Source organism: Brassica oleracea, chromosome C7, assembly GCF_000695525.1.
Source record: "Brassica oleracea var. oleracea cultivar TO1000 chromosome C7, BOL, whole genome shotgun sequence".
NCBI classification, from domain to species: domain Eukaryota; kingdom Viridiplantae; phylum Streptophyta; class Magnoliopsida; order Brassicales; family Brassicaceae; genus Brassica; species Brassica oleracea.
The window spans coordinates 32,627,882-32,643,972 of NC_027754.1; the positions used below are offsets into that span (position 1 = coordinate 32,627,882).

The window sequence follows — 16,091 nt, forward strand, 5'->3', positions numbered from 1 at the left end:
CTTGGTCCTGAAACTCCATACTTAAGTGCAATTGGAGCTCTTATGTATCTTGCAAATTGTACTCGACCTGACATATCTTTTGCCGTTAATCTTTTAGCGATATTGAGTTCGTCTCCTACGCGAAGACATTGGAATGGAATTAAACATGTTTTTCGTTACCTCCAAGGGACCATTGATTTAGGCTTGTTTTATCCTAAAAATTCAAAAGGTCAAATGGTTGGTTTTGCAGATGCAGGATATCTTTCAGATCCACACAAAGCCCGATCGCAAACAGGATACGTTTTTACGATCGGAGGCACTGCTATATCTTGGCGTTCCCAGAAACAAACGCTCGTGGCTACTTCTTCAAATCATGCTGAGATCATTGCACTCCATGAAGCAAGCAGAGAATGTGTATGGCTAAGATTAATAAGCTGACACATCAGTTCAAGCAGCGGGATTGACGAAAATACGGAGCCAACTATTCTATATGAAGATAACGCGGCATGTGTTGCTCAAACGAAGGAAGGATATATCAAAAGCGACAATGCAGCCGACCTCTTCACAAAATCACTCCCTACCTCGGTATTCAGAAAACACATCCATAACATTGGGATGCGCCATCAGAAGGATCTATGACTGTTCATTCGAGGGGGAGCTTACGTGGTTGTACTCTTTTTACCTTACTATGGTTTTTCCCATTGGGTTTTACGAGAAAGGTTTTTAACGAGGCAACAAAGACGTTAAGCGAGATCGGATAGTGACACCGGCCCCCAAGGGGGAGTGTTACGAAAGTCAAAGAAAGGAGGAGGAGCCGTAATGTTTGAAAATATAAAAAGATGTGGGACCCGCTGCACTATTTGCACAGTAAATTTTTTTCTATATATACGTACGTTTTCGTTCATTTGTAATCACACCTCAAACTTCTCTTCTCTCTCTAATAAACTCTTTCTATCAGTGTTAAAAATTTCTACAGGTATAAAAGTTCGCCTTTATTTAAATTCCTGCGATACAATAAAATACCAGTTCTTTTTATAACATTAAGAACTTTATAAAAGGAGATGTTGTTGCCTACCCGGCTACCCCCTCCTCAATGAGTTTTTCACTACTATGTAGTGGCATAAATAATGACTGGAACAGAAAAAAACAATACAATTGTAGAGAGGCTCGCAGTCATTACAAGGGGCACATGACAGATCTCATAAACAAACTTCGAGAGAGTAAACGTACTTCATGAATCTGAAGTTGATTATAGAAAAGCATTATTCATAGAGTAAACAACTAACAGTAATCCAGGATTATACCAATTCCAAAATGAGTTCATTCATAAAAAAAATGAAAATGAAAAAAAAATCTGGATCACAACTGTTGATATATCACACAGATACTAGCACTGATCAAGATTCATTCCCCGAAAATGTAATGTAAAGAAAGATGATGAATGGTTATAGCAACACCGTCGTTTCGGCTCAGGTCTCATAAACCTCTGCAAAGAAAGAACATGAGAGAAACCGTTACACATTACAAATCTGTTGAATCCTATTATAGCCACACAGCTTATTCTGCAACAATGTTCTAAGCGAAGATTCCTACAGTGTATGTTCTGGAGAGAGCAAGCGTGAGTATTATACCTGACTTTCTTGATGAGGATGGACTGGAGTTTGCGAGCAAAGTCAATGGATTTGACCTTCCGTTCAAGATTCTTCCTAGCGAGAACCTTCTTCTCCGAGTTCTTTATGTGATGCGTCTGCTGCGCTTTGATCAGCCTCTCCATCCCGCTCGACTGCATCTTCCTCTGCAGAATCGTCAGCGCCTTGTCCAGATCCCCTGAGAACACCTTCACCCTTATCCCTCTCTCCTGCTGCAGCTGGCTCTGACTCGACCGAGTCACTAGTCCCGTAACCCGCTTCGCTATCGTGTTCATCTTCCCCGAGAGAGTGATGATTGGAGAATGAATGACGACTAGGTTAAAGAAAGGGCTTAGCGATTGAGGAAATGAGACAAATCAGAGACTTTAGGGGTGGTTATGTTGTTATATTAAATTATAGGGATCTATTTTGTAAATAGAGGAAATGAGACAAATAAGAGAACTAAGGGATAGTTACGTAATTATAATAAACTATGGGGATGTGTTTATAAATATTTAATAAACTAACCCTCTGCCTGAATTAGAGAGTGTTGACTATGAAGTGAACAACAAACAAGTGTTTTTGAGAGTCTCTCCAAGCTTCTTCTTCCTCACCATTGCATCGTCTCCAACAGTAAACTGAAGAAACTGTTAGCTATCCACTGAGATTGAGATTTAGAGAGAAGGAATCGATAAGTAAAGCTGGCGACTTTTAGCCCTCGGCGAGCAATGGCGGAGTTGCGGCACTCGAGCTCCGCCGGGAGCCGATCTTCTTCCTCTCCGCTGCGCGTCGGAGACGAGGACTCGTCTTCTCCCCACGTGCACGATCACTCACCCAACGGCGGAGACGACGAAGACGGGCGCCCACGTCACCGTCCGATCTGGTCGGTATCTGGGTTTCACTCTCTGTTTCCTTTCCTCGGCGACGATCTTAGGGTTTCTCCTCAGAAGAATAAGATTTCGCTTCTTTTGATATTGATTCTCGCCGTTGCGAGCTTGATCTCTGTTTACGGGATCGTTAATCACTTGGTAAGTCTTTTTCTTTCGATCTACGGGATCGAGATCATCCGTGCTTTTTGATATATGTTCAAACTGTTGAATCGATTTGGGATTGTGAATACTTTTTCTCTATGTTTGCTGCAGAATGCACCGTACTTGTGTAAGAAAGATGGGATTGTGCTGAACTGTCCTCATGTAAGTGTATCAAACTTTGGTTTGTATTTTGTCAAAGGCGTAAGAGTATTTGTTTCCTTTTGTAGGTAAAAGAGTCACCTTCTCCCTGGGAGAATCCTTTGTCTGCAACTACTTCTTGGAAGCCTTGTGCTGAGCGGCGGATTGGTGGAGTCTCAGGTATTAAGAACTAGAAGGGATCTCCATTGGCTTTGGCTTTTTTCTTCTCCAGATATGTCTTTTTGTGAAAGTTTTGAGAACCGTTTGTTTGATGTCAGCTTATTAGCAAATGTCATTTAACTTTATTTTTCAGATCTTCTTCCTGAGAATGAAACAAATGGATATGTTTTCATTCATGCCGAGGGTGGTTTGAATCAGCAGCGTATTGCTGTACGTATCTTCCATGTTTTTTTTCTACTTTTCCTTTTTCCGCTGCTTTGTCTTGGATCAATATGCAAATGTTTTTTTTTTCCTCTAGATCTGTAATGCTGTAGCTGTTGCCAAGATAATGAATGCAACTCTGATTCTACCAGTACTGAAGCAGGATCAAATTTGGAAAGACCAAACGTAAGCTTACTCAGATATTTATTTCTCCTCTTGAATTATTTTTCTGAGTTTCTACTCACTGGTGCTACTTTGTATTCTAGTTACGACTATTTGAGCACAAGGAATAAGGAGTCAGCTACTCTCTTTTATTTTCTTTTAAGGCTAACTGAATATGTGAACTTTCAACTGCAGGAAATTTGAAGACATTTTTGATGTGGATCATTTTATTGATTACTTGAAGGATGATGTCCGAATCGTTAGAGATATACCTGACTGGTTCACTGACAAAGCAGAGTTATTCTCTAGTATAAGGTTTGCTTTTTTCAACTCTTTATTTATTTGTTTGAAGGTTTCAAAAGTGAGCTTATAGGTTTATGGCGTCATCTGGTCCTCCTTTTGTGTATATCTGGTTTAAAGTGGATCAATACTTTTTGAAATTAGATAAGACTTTGACCGAGTTTCTTACTTGTCCTCCTGCAGAAGAACAGTCAAAAACATTCCCAAATATGCGGCAGCCCAGTTCTATATAGACAATGTTTTGCCACGAATAAAGGAGAAGAAAATAATGGCCTTGAAGCCTTTTGTAGATCGACTTGGGTATATAATCTATATCCTCTAGTTAAGGTCTCAGACTTTTGGAAATTTTTTGTCTACACAGATGGATGATATTATCCTTGTGGTGCTGTAAAATTTTCAGGTACGACAATGTACCTCAAGAAATCAACAGGTTACGCTGCCGTGTAAACTATCACGCCCTCAAATTTCTCCCAGAGATAGAGCAGATGGCTGATTCACTTGTTTCAAGAATGAGAAACCGTACTGGAAATCCAAATCCCTATATGTATGAGATATCAGACATCAAGAACTTTGTTTTTTAACTTGAGACTTGAAAGCATCTTTTTGACTCAAGACCATATCTTTTCTCTGTTTTGAAGGGCTCTTCATCTTAGATTCGAGAAAGGCATGGTTGGTTTATCGTTTTGTGATTTTGTGGGAACAAGGGAAGAGAAAGCTAGAATGGCAGAATACAGACAAAAGGAATGGCCTCGGCGCTTCAAGGTGACCTTTTAAAGTGTTTGATAACTTGTATTTGGTGCCTCAAGCGCTGGCTTAGCTAATTTGTTTGACATGTATTGCAGAATGGTTCCCATCTCTGGCAGCTCGCCTTGCAGAAGCGCAAAGAAGGACGATGCCCTCTTGAGCCAGGAGAAGTTGCTGTGATCCTACGTGCAATGGGTTATCCAAAAGAAACACAAATCTATGTAGCATCTGGTCAAGTCTATGGTGGCCAAAACCGTATGGCTCCACTAAGAAACATGTTCCCAAATTTGGTAAGAACACCGAACCCAATCTATCACCATTAGTCAGGAAGCTTAGTCTCTCTCTCTCACACAATCTTCCTTTTAAAACCAGGTAACAAAGGAGGATTTAGCAGGCAAAGAGGAACTAGCAAGCTTTAGAAAGCACGTAACAAGCCTGGCTGCTCTAGATTTCTTGGTGTGTTTGAAGTCAGATGTGTTTGTGATGACGCACGGTGGAAACTTTGCAAAACTGATCATCGGAGCAAGGAGATACATGGGTCATCGCCAGAAATCAATCAAACCAGATAAAGGGTTAATGTCGAAATCATTTGGGGATCCTTACATGGGATGGGCAACGTTTGTGGAAGATGTAGTTGTAACCCATCAAACACGGACCGGTTTGCCTGAAGAAACTTTCCCTAACTACGATCTTTGGGAGAATCCTCTCACTCCATGTATGTGTAAGGCTTGATGATGCTTTTGTTTTGCATTGTGAGCTGATTGGCTTTAAGATAAAATGAAGAGGAGATGAGTTTGGTCTGGATTTGTCCGAGGAGCAAGAGACTAGAGATTTGGTAGTTTGTTTTTTTTTCTTTTTCCCTTATTTTTAACCCTTTAAAGCCTTATCTTTGTAATGATTTTGATATTATGTAAAGTTGCTAGTGAAGAAAAAAAATACAAAGATACTTTGAGCTTTGAGACATGTTTAAACGTTTGTTTGAAACTTCGATTTGAGATTACAAATATGAAAGAAGATGACTTTGCAGAAGAACAAGGGAACACATTGGTCTCTCTCCCAAATGAGAACTCAACACATTCGTTGGGAGACCCACGAGATCCCCTTTCTTCTAATTTTTTTTTTTTTTAAATTAGGTATTGTAGATCCATAGAAAGACCCAGACTAATTATCATGGAAAAGTATAGTATATTGATGGATCATATCTGTTGATTGTTACTAATCTTTCTTATGCAGCCGAAACTAACTCCGATGATGTTCCTAATTCTTGAATTGCCACGGGAAAAAAGAGACAACAATATCAGCCAAGATAAAAAACACATTGCCAAGGCTTTTTAGAACAATAAGAATCTTGATGGAGCCTCGTGTAAGAGCCACGAGCTATGGAGAGGCAAAGATTTCGGACCAACAAAAGATTCAGTATCGATTCAAGTCGAATCTCATGGATCATGGTCTGTTCTTTCTCCACTGTAGCCATGCATTACTGTCAGATCAACATAAATTCCTAATGATATAGCGATACAGTATCGATTTAATGTGCCTTCTCATCATATAGTGATGTTTCATCTTTAGCCTAATGAAAATAGAGTTCATTCTATTATATAATACTCTATGCTTCAATAACACTGCTCATAATAATAATCAGAAAGCAACATACAATATCAATTATTTAGGTAATGATTATAACTTTTGTTTATTTGGACTTTTTTCCTTAAAAAATACTTCTTCCGTTTCACAATACATGATGTTTTACTTCAATGCACAAAGATTAAGAAATTTATTTTTTTCTAAAAATTAGTTTTAAAAATATAATTTAAAAATCATTCAACCAATTACATAAATGACTGAAATATCTAATTTGCTATACATTTTCAATAAAATTAAAAATAATATAAATATATCAGAACATCATCTATTATGAAACAATAAAAACCTTATAAAACATCATCTATTCTGAAACGGAGAGAGTAGCAGCTTTCGGTATTACTCTAAGTAACAGAGTGCTTTTAATGTAATACTTATTTAGATTTCAGAAGAAGAAAAAGAAAAAACAATAGATTTATGTCTGAATATAAAAAATCATAGCCACATGCCTAATTAATCACCTAACTAATTGGCCGTAATAATTATGTCATTACAATTTTTAAAAAGTTGGTTAAAATGAGTTAATAGATGATACATTCTTGACCGTTCATTTCGTACAGTCAACCGTCACTTACTTTAAAACGTAGCGTGACCACACACTCAAGCCGTAACTTCCTTCAAGCTCTCGTTTTTCAGTGGTGCGTCTTCCTCACGCGCTTTTCCAACGCGTGACTCTCGATTTCCCATCCATCTCTCCTTCGTTGAGAAGCATGCAAAGGAGGAATAAATCCCATTTTCTTTACGATTGAAAATTAAGTTTTCATCTTCACGCAAAAGGAATAATCTCCCGAACGGTTTCTTCTGTAGATCAAAGCTTTCATCGAAACCCTAGATCTTAATTCCCACTTTTTCGATTTGAATTTCGCGAATTAGATCTCTCTGTTTCACACAAGCAAAGCAACTTTTCAGATCTGAGAAAAAAATTCAGATATGTCGAAGCCTTGGGGAGGGATTGGAATCGGGGCGTGGGCGGACGAAGCGGAGAAGGCAGATGAAGAGCAGGCGGCGGAAGCTTCGGCAACCGCGGCGGATGTGCAGAGTTTTCCTAGCTTGAAGGAGGCAGCGAGCAATGTTAAGTCTAAGAAGAAGAAGAAGATGACTCTCTCTGAGTTTGGTGCTTACGCGGCGCCTGCAGGTAGAAACTCCGTTGGGTTGACGCAGCAAGAGATTCTTCAGCTGCCTACTGGTCCTAGGCAACGCTCGGAGGACGAGATGCAGCCTGGACGGTTGGGCGGTGGGTTCTCTTCTTACGGAGGTCGTTCTGGTGGGATGGGGAGAGATCGGAATGATTCCGAAGGTTCTTGGGGTGGTGGTGGTGGTGGTGGTGGGGGAAGGAGACCGTATGGTGGTGGGTTTGATGATGATAGGAGAGGAGGTTCGCCTAGGGTTTCGGAGTTTCCGCAGTCTTCGAGAGCTGATGAGGTTGATGATTGGGGGAAAGGGAAAAAGTCGATTCCTTTTGATCAAGGGCGTCAGGGTAGTCGTTATGGTGGCCTCGGAGGCGGTGGCGGTGGTAGTTTTAACGGCGGTGGTGGAGGTGGTGGCAGTTATGGCGGTGGTGGATTCTCCAAAGCTGACGAAACTGATAACTGGGCTGCAGGGAAAAGACAAGCTCCGGTTAGATCATCTACATTTGGGTCCGGTTACGGTGATTCAGGACGTGAACCTGACCGTTGGCCTAGAGGAGTAGCCGTTGGTGGTGTTCAGGAGGAACGTCGTCGTTTGGTTTTGGAGCCACGAAAAGTTGACTCAGGAGGAGCGAGTGAGACTCCACCAGCTGGTGCTAAGACGAGTAAGCCGAGCCCGTTTGGGGCAGCTAGGCCAAGGGAGGAGGTTTTGGCGGAGAAAGGTTTGGACTGGAAGAAGCTTGACTCGGAGATTGAGGCTAAGAAAGGAGGTTCTCAAACGAGCAGGCCTACGAGCGCACAGTCGAGCAGACCTTCTAGTGCTCAGTCTAACAGGTCTGAGACTTTGGGGTTGAATAATGTGGTGAAACCGAGACCAAAGGTGAATCCTTTTGGGGATGCGAAGCCTCGAGAAGTGTTGCTGGAGGAACGAGGGAAAGATTGGCGCAAGATGGATATGGAACTTGAGCATCGCAGAGTTGACAGGTTCTTGTTCATCTGTACTTTTTTATATTTTGCCGAGGGTTTTGGATCTGTTTCATTTCTATGTTGCTTGCTGCAGTTATCTGAATATTGATTTTCTACTTGACCAATGCTTAAATGACAAAATTACAAATTCTGAAGTAACATTTAACTGCTTGATTTATTAAGTCACAAGTCCATCGTTATGTAGTTGGATCTTTGTACATAAAAAGATATGGAACAGTGAACATGAATAATTTGCCATTTCTGCTTTAGGTTTCAGATCTTCAGTGGCTTTTGTTTGAAGGGTTTGTGTGTACTTCCGTTATAGAGTCTTTATGGTTTTGTTTTGTTAACTTGTTATTAGGTGTCTATGAGTTCCAGATCTTGCCAAAAATATGAACTTCGATGTTTATTCGATGGAGAATTCTTTTTGATAATTTCAATTTTTATTCAGCCTTTTTGTGAACTGATTAGAGTTCCGAAACCTGTTAGATAACTTACTCTTCTTTCTCTTTGTGGTTATCTGAACTGAATTTTCCTTAGGTTTATGCATGCTATTGTCTGTGCCTATATGAAAGTTTTGAGATGCTTCTTGTGTGATCCCGATGTTATAGAACTCTGTGATGCCTTTCCTTTTTAGCTTGATGCGAATCGGCTATTGATCTCTGTTTTGTGAAAACCAATTTTTTCCAGGCCTGAAACAGAAGAAGAGAAGATGTTAAAGGAGGAGATTGAAGAACTAAGGAAAAAACTCGAGAAGGAATCCATTGCTCCAGAGATCAAGCAATCTGATCAAGAACCTGGCACTAATAATAATAATCACCATGATTTACCAGAAACTCTACGTGGCAAAGAGAAAGCTCTGGAAATACTAACCCGTGAGCTGGACGACAAAGTCAGGTTCAGGCAGAAACCAGTTGAGAGACCCGGGTCTGGTGCAGGCAGAACCGGTTCTTACTCGGAAAGAACACATTCCCGTTCTGGATCAATCGATGAATCCAGAAGTTTTGAGTCCACAGAGAGACCTAGATCTCGTGGCGCAGTTGATGCCTGGGTAAGACCTGCCGATGATCAGAGAAGAAACTTCCAAGGAAGCAAAGAGCGTGGATTCTTCAGCAACAGGTTTGTATATTTTGTACAAAGATGTTTGCATTTAGGCTCATCTTCTTTCAGGTATCAGTGTTATACTAATTTCTGAAATCTCTGGTTCTGACAGGCCGTCGTCTAGGGAAGGATGGTAAAGAAGGAAACGAAGACCAGCCAAATGTTAGATGTTCTGACAGGGGTCCCTGTCAGGCGTTAATTTGTAGTAATAAAAATTTATCATCTCCTTGAAGTATACACTCTAATCTTTGTTCCTTTTTGTTGTTTCATCTTCGGAATCAGAGCTTTGTTGTTTTGTTTTGGTCTTCTTGTAAGCGAAGACGTGTCTCAAGAGAATGTCTCTTTTGTTTTACTTTTTAAAGACATGTTTGTTTGCCAGCAAACTCAAAAGTTGATTTGTATTGGAAAATGGGAAACACATCTTCACAACAAAGTCAGAACAACGTTCAACCTTAAATCAAACAAAATACAACAGAAAGAACACAAAACTCAATGCTTACGCTGTTCTGTTACACATACTTCCCTCTATACTTAGGTTTAGGATCTTTAAAGGTTTTGGACTCCGTTTGAATCTGGGAAGAATCAGTAGAAGGTTTAAACACAGAGGAATGGATATTACCTTCCTCTAACCACTTGAGATGATTCTCTCTAAACTCTAAATGCATTAAACGAGCAGCTTCTTCAATCTCTTCACTATATGGCTCTACTTTCACCATGGTTAGCAGAACACGACTGTATCTCGAGCTCAAGATCTGTTCAGAGACAGCAACCAACTTGAAACACGGGTGCTCGGGAAACTTAACCTCACTGCCACTCTCATCTCTCAGAACCGGGAAGAAAAAGACAAGCCTGCCTTTCATCACCAGCATTCTTGCAGCAAGGTGAAGCAGATCATGAACACACTCCACTAGACTATATGCACCGGTGGACGGAATGTGGCCTGTTCTTTTGTCTTCAGGAACAGTGTAAGGATCCACTGTCCCTCTAAGGATTTTCCTGCCACCGGATTTGCGTCCACCAGCACGAACTCCGTAAGGTGGATCGCAAATAATCGCATCAAAGATCTGGACAAATGAACACAGAAGACATAAACTGGCGATCTCAACTCAAAATCCCAGAGAAGATAGTGAAAAAATAAGAGTATATTACCTCCTTAAGCCCGGAACGCCAAGGAGGAACGTTATTATCCATTCTAAGCAAAGCAACTGGCGCAGGTAGTCCATACTGCATACGCCATAGTAGATGTAAGAATCCGAGATATCAAAATGAAAGAAAGAGACATAACAGGGAGAAGTTACAGCACCAACCTGCTTGAAATTGCTCCAAACATTACAGTCAGGACCACGTCCATCACGAACTACTCTGATATCAATATCTGCACCCTAAAACAATAACCCTTCTATCAGTTCCAGATCCAAGTACGGGGGTATCAAGAAACTAAGGGAGGTAACAAACCATTGTCATTGCGCCAAAACGTGCAGCAGAAACAAGAATGCTCCCTGTACCAACAAAAGGGTCATACACAAGTTTCCCAGAAGACGCTTTAGCTTGATTAGCCATCAAGAAGGCCATCTCAGCGTCCATAGCAGTTGGGCCAAGGTAAGTACGAGACTTCAGCTGAAAAGTCGGCAAAAGCTTCCTGTCAGCAAAACCAACCTCCCTCCCAAAAAAGATTCTTCTCTGAACAATAGGTGGAAGTCCATTGCTCTCTTCAGATTCATCCATTTCCATGAGGAAAAAGTTGTGATCTGGGTTCTTCAAGTTAACCTTCCCCTGCAATAATCAAAACACCAAAACGTTCACTATAAAGAAACAAAAACACCATAAGAGAATCAAACAAGAAGGCAAATTAGACCTCGAAGGGGATATAAGTAAGTGAATGGATTCTCTCCTTCTGCTCATCGAAAGTCAGAGCCTTTCTGAAAGTTTCAACAGAGATCCTAAAGGTGGAATCAGAAGTGAGGAACGGGAGCTTGCGAGAATCAGGGAAGCTTTGGATGGAGTCTTTAAGCTCTTCGTAGCAAGTTCCTTCACCCCAAAGCTCATACATTCCCTTCACCAAAATGCCTACACTAACACCATTTTTGTTTGAGAAACAGCAAAACAAAGGGAAGAAAGGTGAGAAGGAAAGAATCATACTTCTCTTGGCGATGTTCTGTGCGATTTCTTCGGAAGAAAGATGGACGAAGTGGAATGGAGTATCGTTATGGTGATGCTCGGGAAGACGCCACTGGATAGACTCATCCTCTCCGAAGAGTTCGGCTAAAGCTTCCACCTCTGGCTTTCTGAAGTCTAGTAGCCTGTGGTAGAAGACACATAGAAACCACATTGCTTTTTTCCCCCAAATCCGAAACCCTAAGAGAGCTGCGAAGAAGGAGACGAAGACGGAGAAAGGCGTCGACGGCGACTAAAACCTCTCGTAGAACCCTCTTTAAAGGCCCATTATAAGCCCATTAATGCAGACGGCCCAATATACACTTAGAGGAGATGACGAAATTACCCCCGCGAGATAGCGAATAAGACGATAAGACTTTTGCTTCATGTGTGTGTTTTAAAGCCTGCTTCTCATCTTGTCAGAAAATTAGGGTTTACGTCGCGAATCACGATCAGATCTCATCTTCTCCGCTCTCTCTGGTAGGATTTATTGGTTCTTCCTAACTTTGTTTGTATTGATTCGACTGTATGACTTTGTTTCCTATTGTGATTCGAGTTTTCTATGGTTTGCTCAAGCCTTGTCGTACAATCACACTGTTTAGATATGCTCTTTGATAATAGGTTTCAATTGAAATCAGCTTCAAATATATCCTGATGTTTTGCTATAATGGTAGAGAACAAGATCAGATTCGGTTCGTGAATCATTGTCTCCTCGCTGTTCTAAGTTTCTTTGTTTAGCTCTCCCTTCACTACGATGCTGCTTACTGGATCTTTTGGGAGTCGTATTTATTTTTCTTCATACAAAAATTTGGCAGTGTGTTGTAGAAGAAGATGTCAGAAGAGGTAGAGTACCGCTGCTTCATTGGTGGCCTTGCGTGGTCAACGTCTGATCGTGGCCTCAGAGATGCCTTTGAGAAGTATGGTCACCTCCTTGAGGCCAAGGTAATGTATCTTTCGATCTCTTGTATTATTGACTATGTGCATTGGTACCTGAGAACTCATGAGAGATAATAACCTTATATGTGATATCAGGTGGTTCTTGACAAGTTCTCTGGACGTTCCCGTGGTTTTGGGTTCATCACTTTTGATGAGAAGAAAGCTATGGATGAAGCTATTGCAGCGATGAATGGGATGGATTTGGATGGGCGGACTATAACTGTTGATAAAGCTCAGCCGCTTCAGGGTGGGTCAGGCAGGGATCATGATGGTGACCGCAGCCGTGACCGTGGGTATGACCGTGACCGTAGCCGTCCCTCTGGTGGGCGAGGTTCAGGTGGTGGAGATTGCTTTAAATGTGGCAAGCCTGGACATTTTGCAAGGGAGTGTCCTGATGAATCCGGTAGAGGTGGTGGGGGAAGGTACAGCTCGAGGGACGATAGGTACGGTGCGAAGGACGATAGGTACAGCTCAAAGGACGATAGGTACAGTGCAAAGGATGACAGGTATGGTGCAAAGGAAGATAGGTATGGTAGGGATGGTGGTAGGGATCGCTATGGACCTGATCGCAATGGCGATCGCTCTGGAGGTCGTAGCAGGGATGGTGGCAGCCGTGGAGGTCCTGGAGGAGAGAGGCACAGTCGTGCTCCATACGATCGCCCCAGAGCTGGAGGGTTTCACTAAAATTCTACTCCAAAGGGTATGCATGCTTTAGGTTATTCAACTTTCTCTTTCATAGCATTATAGTTATCATTGAATTGAAGATTCTGCACATCTTATTTCGCAGTGAAAGAAGTGGAAGGTTTCTGCTTTCGGCTCTCTTGTCAAGTTCGAAGTTAAAGTTACGCTGGATGGTCTGTTCGTCAATGTATTTGTTGGATAGCTCAAGAAAGAAGATGTGTCTCTGTTTTGGCCCATAAAAACTCAAAGAGTCGACTATGTTCTTAAAAGTGCTGCTCTCCTTTTGATATGTTTGGTCCGTATGGGAACCTTGTGTTGGTTTGAGACAATTTAAGATGTGCTCTTTATGCTTAATGAACGACAAATTTGCAAAAGCCTCAGGTATGCGATTGATCTCTACAGAAATCAATTGTCCACGTTTGGTAAAATTCAAATGTTGTTATATTTGGGTGGTATATCGTTTATTGATTATGGTAAATGATGCAGGATATCTGTGATACTTGTGTTTAGCCAAAATTTGTGATGGAATTGGGAAACTATACACGTTGCTGATACTTGGCTAGTGGAACTCAAAACACATTCCTTCATGAGCAACGAATAGTCTGTGTCACTTTTCAGGGAAAAAAGAAAGAGAATGATCCTTGTGCAATTACAGATAGTTTCATGGTTCGAGTAAAATCCAATATTTTCTTCGGAGTAAAGAAGTTCCTGTAGGCTGTAGCTCAAGGTCGTTGCTGGCTCGTCTAGTTAATGGGCACCTCTTTATTCTTTGTGGGTTCTCCACTTCTCTTCGTGTCTCCAATAGAGCCATGATCGTTGCTGGCTCGTCTAGTATATGGACATCTTATCTATTCGTTGTGGGTTGACTACTTCACTTCGTGCCTCTGCGTCCCGTCCGCTTCGTCTCTTTGCTCGTGTCCCGTCCCACTCTTAATTATCTATCTGGCACCCTTATCTAGTACGTGCTTTGATTCCACTTTAGTAATTTGTATGCATACATAATTTAGATGCTCTTGTGATTCAACCATTTTAGTATAAACAAAGACTTAATAGGCCGGCCACATGAGTTCTGCCGGGATTAGCGTACTGAACATTAAATAGAATAGTACCTTTGCTCCCTCTTTTGGCTCTTATCAACGTAGCCAAGTGAGCGCTTTTTAACCTGAAGAAGCAAAAGACGAAACAAAAAACAGAAAACACAAAATGCAAACTCAACTGTTCTTGATAACGTTTGTCGTATTAGCATCATTTCTCGTACATCCTCGACTCTGTTCTCCTACCTGTAGTTTCCCGGCGATCTTCAACTTCGGCGACTCTAATTCCGACACAGGAGGTCTCTCTGCCGCCTTCGGACAAGCCCCTTACCCGAATGGCCAAACCTACTTCCACTCACCTTCCGGTCGGTTCTCAGATGGTCGACTCATCGTTGACTTCATAGGTGCTTACTTACTTACCACACATTCTTTTATCTTCGATGTTAAAGTTCGAATCTTTTGCTGAAATTTCTCACAACCCATTTGTTGATATCAGCGGAGGAGTTAGGCTTGCCATACCTAAACGCTTTCCTAGACTCCATCGGCTCAAACTTCAGCCATGGTGCGAACTTCGCCACCGCTGGATCCACCGTCCGGCCACCGAACACCACCATTTCTCAGAGCGGTGCGAGCCCAATCTCTCTCGACGTTCAGTTGGTTCAGTTCTCAGACTTCGTCACTCGATCACAACTCATTCGCAACCGAGGTACTCAAAGCTCGGACCTTTAAGCTCCCAAGTCATATCAGAATGTTTTATAAATTCGAGTTTCTTTGTCTTTGAGTTGAAACATAGGTGGCGTGTTCGGGCATTTACTTCCGAGGAAAGAGTATTTTTCTCAAGCATTGTACACATTCGACATTGGTCAGAACGATCTCACTACTGGATTAAAACTCAACATGACAACAGATCAGATCAAGGCTTACATTCCAGATGTTCTCGATCAGCTGTCTAATGCCATTCGTGTAAGGGAAATGATAGTCTCTGTTCACTAGATACATTAACTTTGTTTAACTGAATTAACTGTCTTTGGTTCTTGTAGAAGGTGTATAAGAGTGGAGGAAGAAGATTTTGGATACATAACACAGCTCCAATTGGTTGTTTACCTTATGTTTTGGACCGGTGGTCCGTACCGGCATCTCAGATTGATAAGCACGGTTGTGCAATTCCGCGCAACGAGATTGCTCGGTATTACAACTCAGAGCTCAAAAAGAGAGTGGTTGGGTTAAGAAAAGATCTGTCTAAAGCTTCAATCACTTATGTTGATGTCTACTCTATCAAGCTTACTCTCATCACTCAAGCCAAGAAACTTGGTACGTACAAAACCGTAAGTGACGACTCTAAGACTCGGTTTAGACCGGTTCTAATGGTTTATTTCCTATGTTTTAGGTTTTAAAGATCCTCTGGTTGCTTGTTGTGGACATGGTGGGAAGTACAACTTCAACAAACTCATCAAATGTGGAGTTAAATATATGGTGAAAGGGAAAGAGACTGTGCTTGCTAAGTCTTGTGACGACGTGGCGGTTAGAATAAACTGGGACGGCGTGCATTTCACTGGAACTGCAAACCGTTGGATCTTTCAGCAGATAAACAGCGGAGTGTTTTCAGATCCTTGTATTCCTCTCAAGTTTGCCTGTACAAGATAGATATCAATCATATGGCTAAAGTGCCCTTTGAAAATGGGGACAGATAAATTTGCTTGTATGTACCATTTGCGAAATCAGCTCACGAAAATGAAATGGCAACTATATATATAATATTATATTTGAATTTTCTAATTATACTTTTATAGCACTGAAATGGAAGTTTATTAGGTAAAATGTAAGATATACCAAGTTAAATAAAGACATTATTAACGGAAAATAATTTATCAAATCTTTAAAGCATGAAGTTTTAATATTTTTAAAATATTGACCATTAGATAAGTGACAAATGGTAGAGCTAAGTTTCGTAAAATTTTGGTAAAACCGTTTTTCACTCTTTAAAACGTGCACATTTTTACCTTATCTCTTTAATATTCAAATGCTTTGTTGTCGTTTTCACCATCTTCTCTCTTTTAACAAGAGTAAAAACTGCTCACCCCCCCCCCC

At 41.2% G+C, this 16,091-nt stretch overlaps 6 protein-coding genes across 7 annotated transcripts; 4 read left to right on the top strand and 2 right to left on the bottom strand.

Annotated features, from left to right (window-relative positions):
- Positions 1-1,213: 1,213 nt before the first annotated feature.
- On the bottom strand, positions 1,214-1,971 carry LOC106304151. Its single transcript, XM_013740548.1, has 2 exons — positions 1,611-1,971; positions 1,214-1,465 (listed from the first exon to the last, which is right to left on the bottom strand). The coding sequence occupies exons 1-2, from the start codon at positions 1,901-1,903 to the stop codon at positions 1,456-1,458; spliced, it is 303 nt and encodes a 100-aa protein (XP_013596002.1). The 5' UTR covers positions 1,904-1,971; the 3' UTR covers positions 1,214-1,455.
- Positions 1,972-2,181: 210 nt separating this feature from the next.
- LOC106301586 (uncharacterized protein At1g04910) lies at positions 2,182-5,319 on the top strand. Its single transcript, XM_013738032.1, has 11 exons — positions 2,182-2,635; positions 2,750-2,800; positions 2,866-2,956; positions 3,090-3,166; positions 3,255-3,343; positions 3,515-3,634; positions 3,803-3,919; positions 4,020-4,163; positions 4,258-4,381; positions 4,462-4,653; positions 4,736-5,319. Exons 1-11 carry the CDS (start codon positions 2,336-2,338, stop codon positions 5,093-5,095), a joined length of 1,665 nt encoding a protein of 554 aa, XP_013593486.1. The 5' UTR covers positions 2,182-2,335; the 3' UTR covers positions 5,096-5,319.
- A 1,411-nt stretch (positions 5,320-6,730) lies between these two features.
- On the top strand, positions 6,731-9,581 carry LOC106305732 (pro-resilin-like). Its single transcript, XM_013742090.1, has 3 exons — positions 6,731-8,115; positions 8,788-9,216; positions 9,311-9,581. Exons 1-3 carry the CDS (start codon positions 6,935-6,937, stop codon positions 9,333-9,335), a joined length of 1,635 nt encoding a protein of 544 aa, XP_013597544.1. The 5' UTR covers positions 6,731-6,934; the 3' UTR covers positions 9,336-9,581.
- LOC106305733 (tRNA (guanine(10)-N2)-methyltransferase homolog) lies at positions 9,570-11,590 on the bottom strand. Its single transcript, XM_013742092.1, has 6 exons — positions 11,338-11,590; positions 11,054-11,265; positions 10,654-10,971; positions 10,506-10,580; positions 10,348-10,422; positions 9,570-10,262 (listed from the first exon to the last, which is right to left on the bottom strand). Exons 1-6 carry the CDS (start codon positions 11,525-11,527, stop codon positions 9,708-9,710), a joined length of 1,425 nt encoding a protein of 474 aa, XP_013597546.1. The 5' UTR covers positions 11,528-11,590; the 3' UTR covers positions 9,570-9,707.
- A 136-nt stretch (positions 11,591-11,726) lies between these two features.
- LOC106305735 (glycine-rich RNA-binding protein RZ1A) lies at positions 11,727-13,343 on the top strand. 2 transcript variants are annotated; one of them, XM_013742095.1, is made up of 5 exons: positions 11,773-11,832; positions 11,974-12,044; positions 12,168-12,294; positions 12,385-12,988; positions 13,076-13,343. In XM_013742095.1, exons 3-4 carry the CDS (start codon positions 12,184-12,186, stop codon positions 12,970-12,972), a joined length of 699 nt encoding a protein of 232 aa, XP_013597549.1. In that variant the 5' UTR covers positions 11,773-11,832; positions 11,974-12,044; positions 12,168-12,183; the 3' UTR covers positions 12,973-12,988; positions 13,076-13,343. The 2 variants fall into 2 exon arrangements, with proteins under 2 accessions (XP_013597548.1, XP_013597549.1); XM_013742094.1 differs by lacking the exon at positions 11,974-12,044 and having other exon boundaries at positions 11,727-11,832.
- Positions 13,344-14,111: 768 nt separating this feature from the next.
- LOC106305734 (GDSL esterase/lipase At3g26430) lies at positions 14,112-15,771 on the top strand. The gene is made up of 5 exons (XM_013742093.1): positions 14,112-14,407; positions 14,500-14,709; positions 14,797-14,966; positions 15,044-15,314; positions 15,391-15,771. Exons 1-5 carry the CDS (start codon positions 14,173-14,175, stop codon positions 15,645-15,647), a joined length of 1,143 nt encoding a protein of 380 aa, XP_013597547.1. The 5' UTR covers positions 14,112-14,172; the 3' UTR covers positions 15,648-15,771.
- The last annotated feature ends 320 nt before the right edge of the window (positions 15,772-16,091 follow it).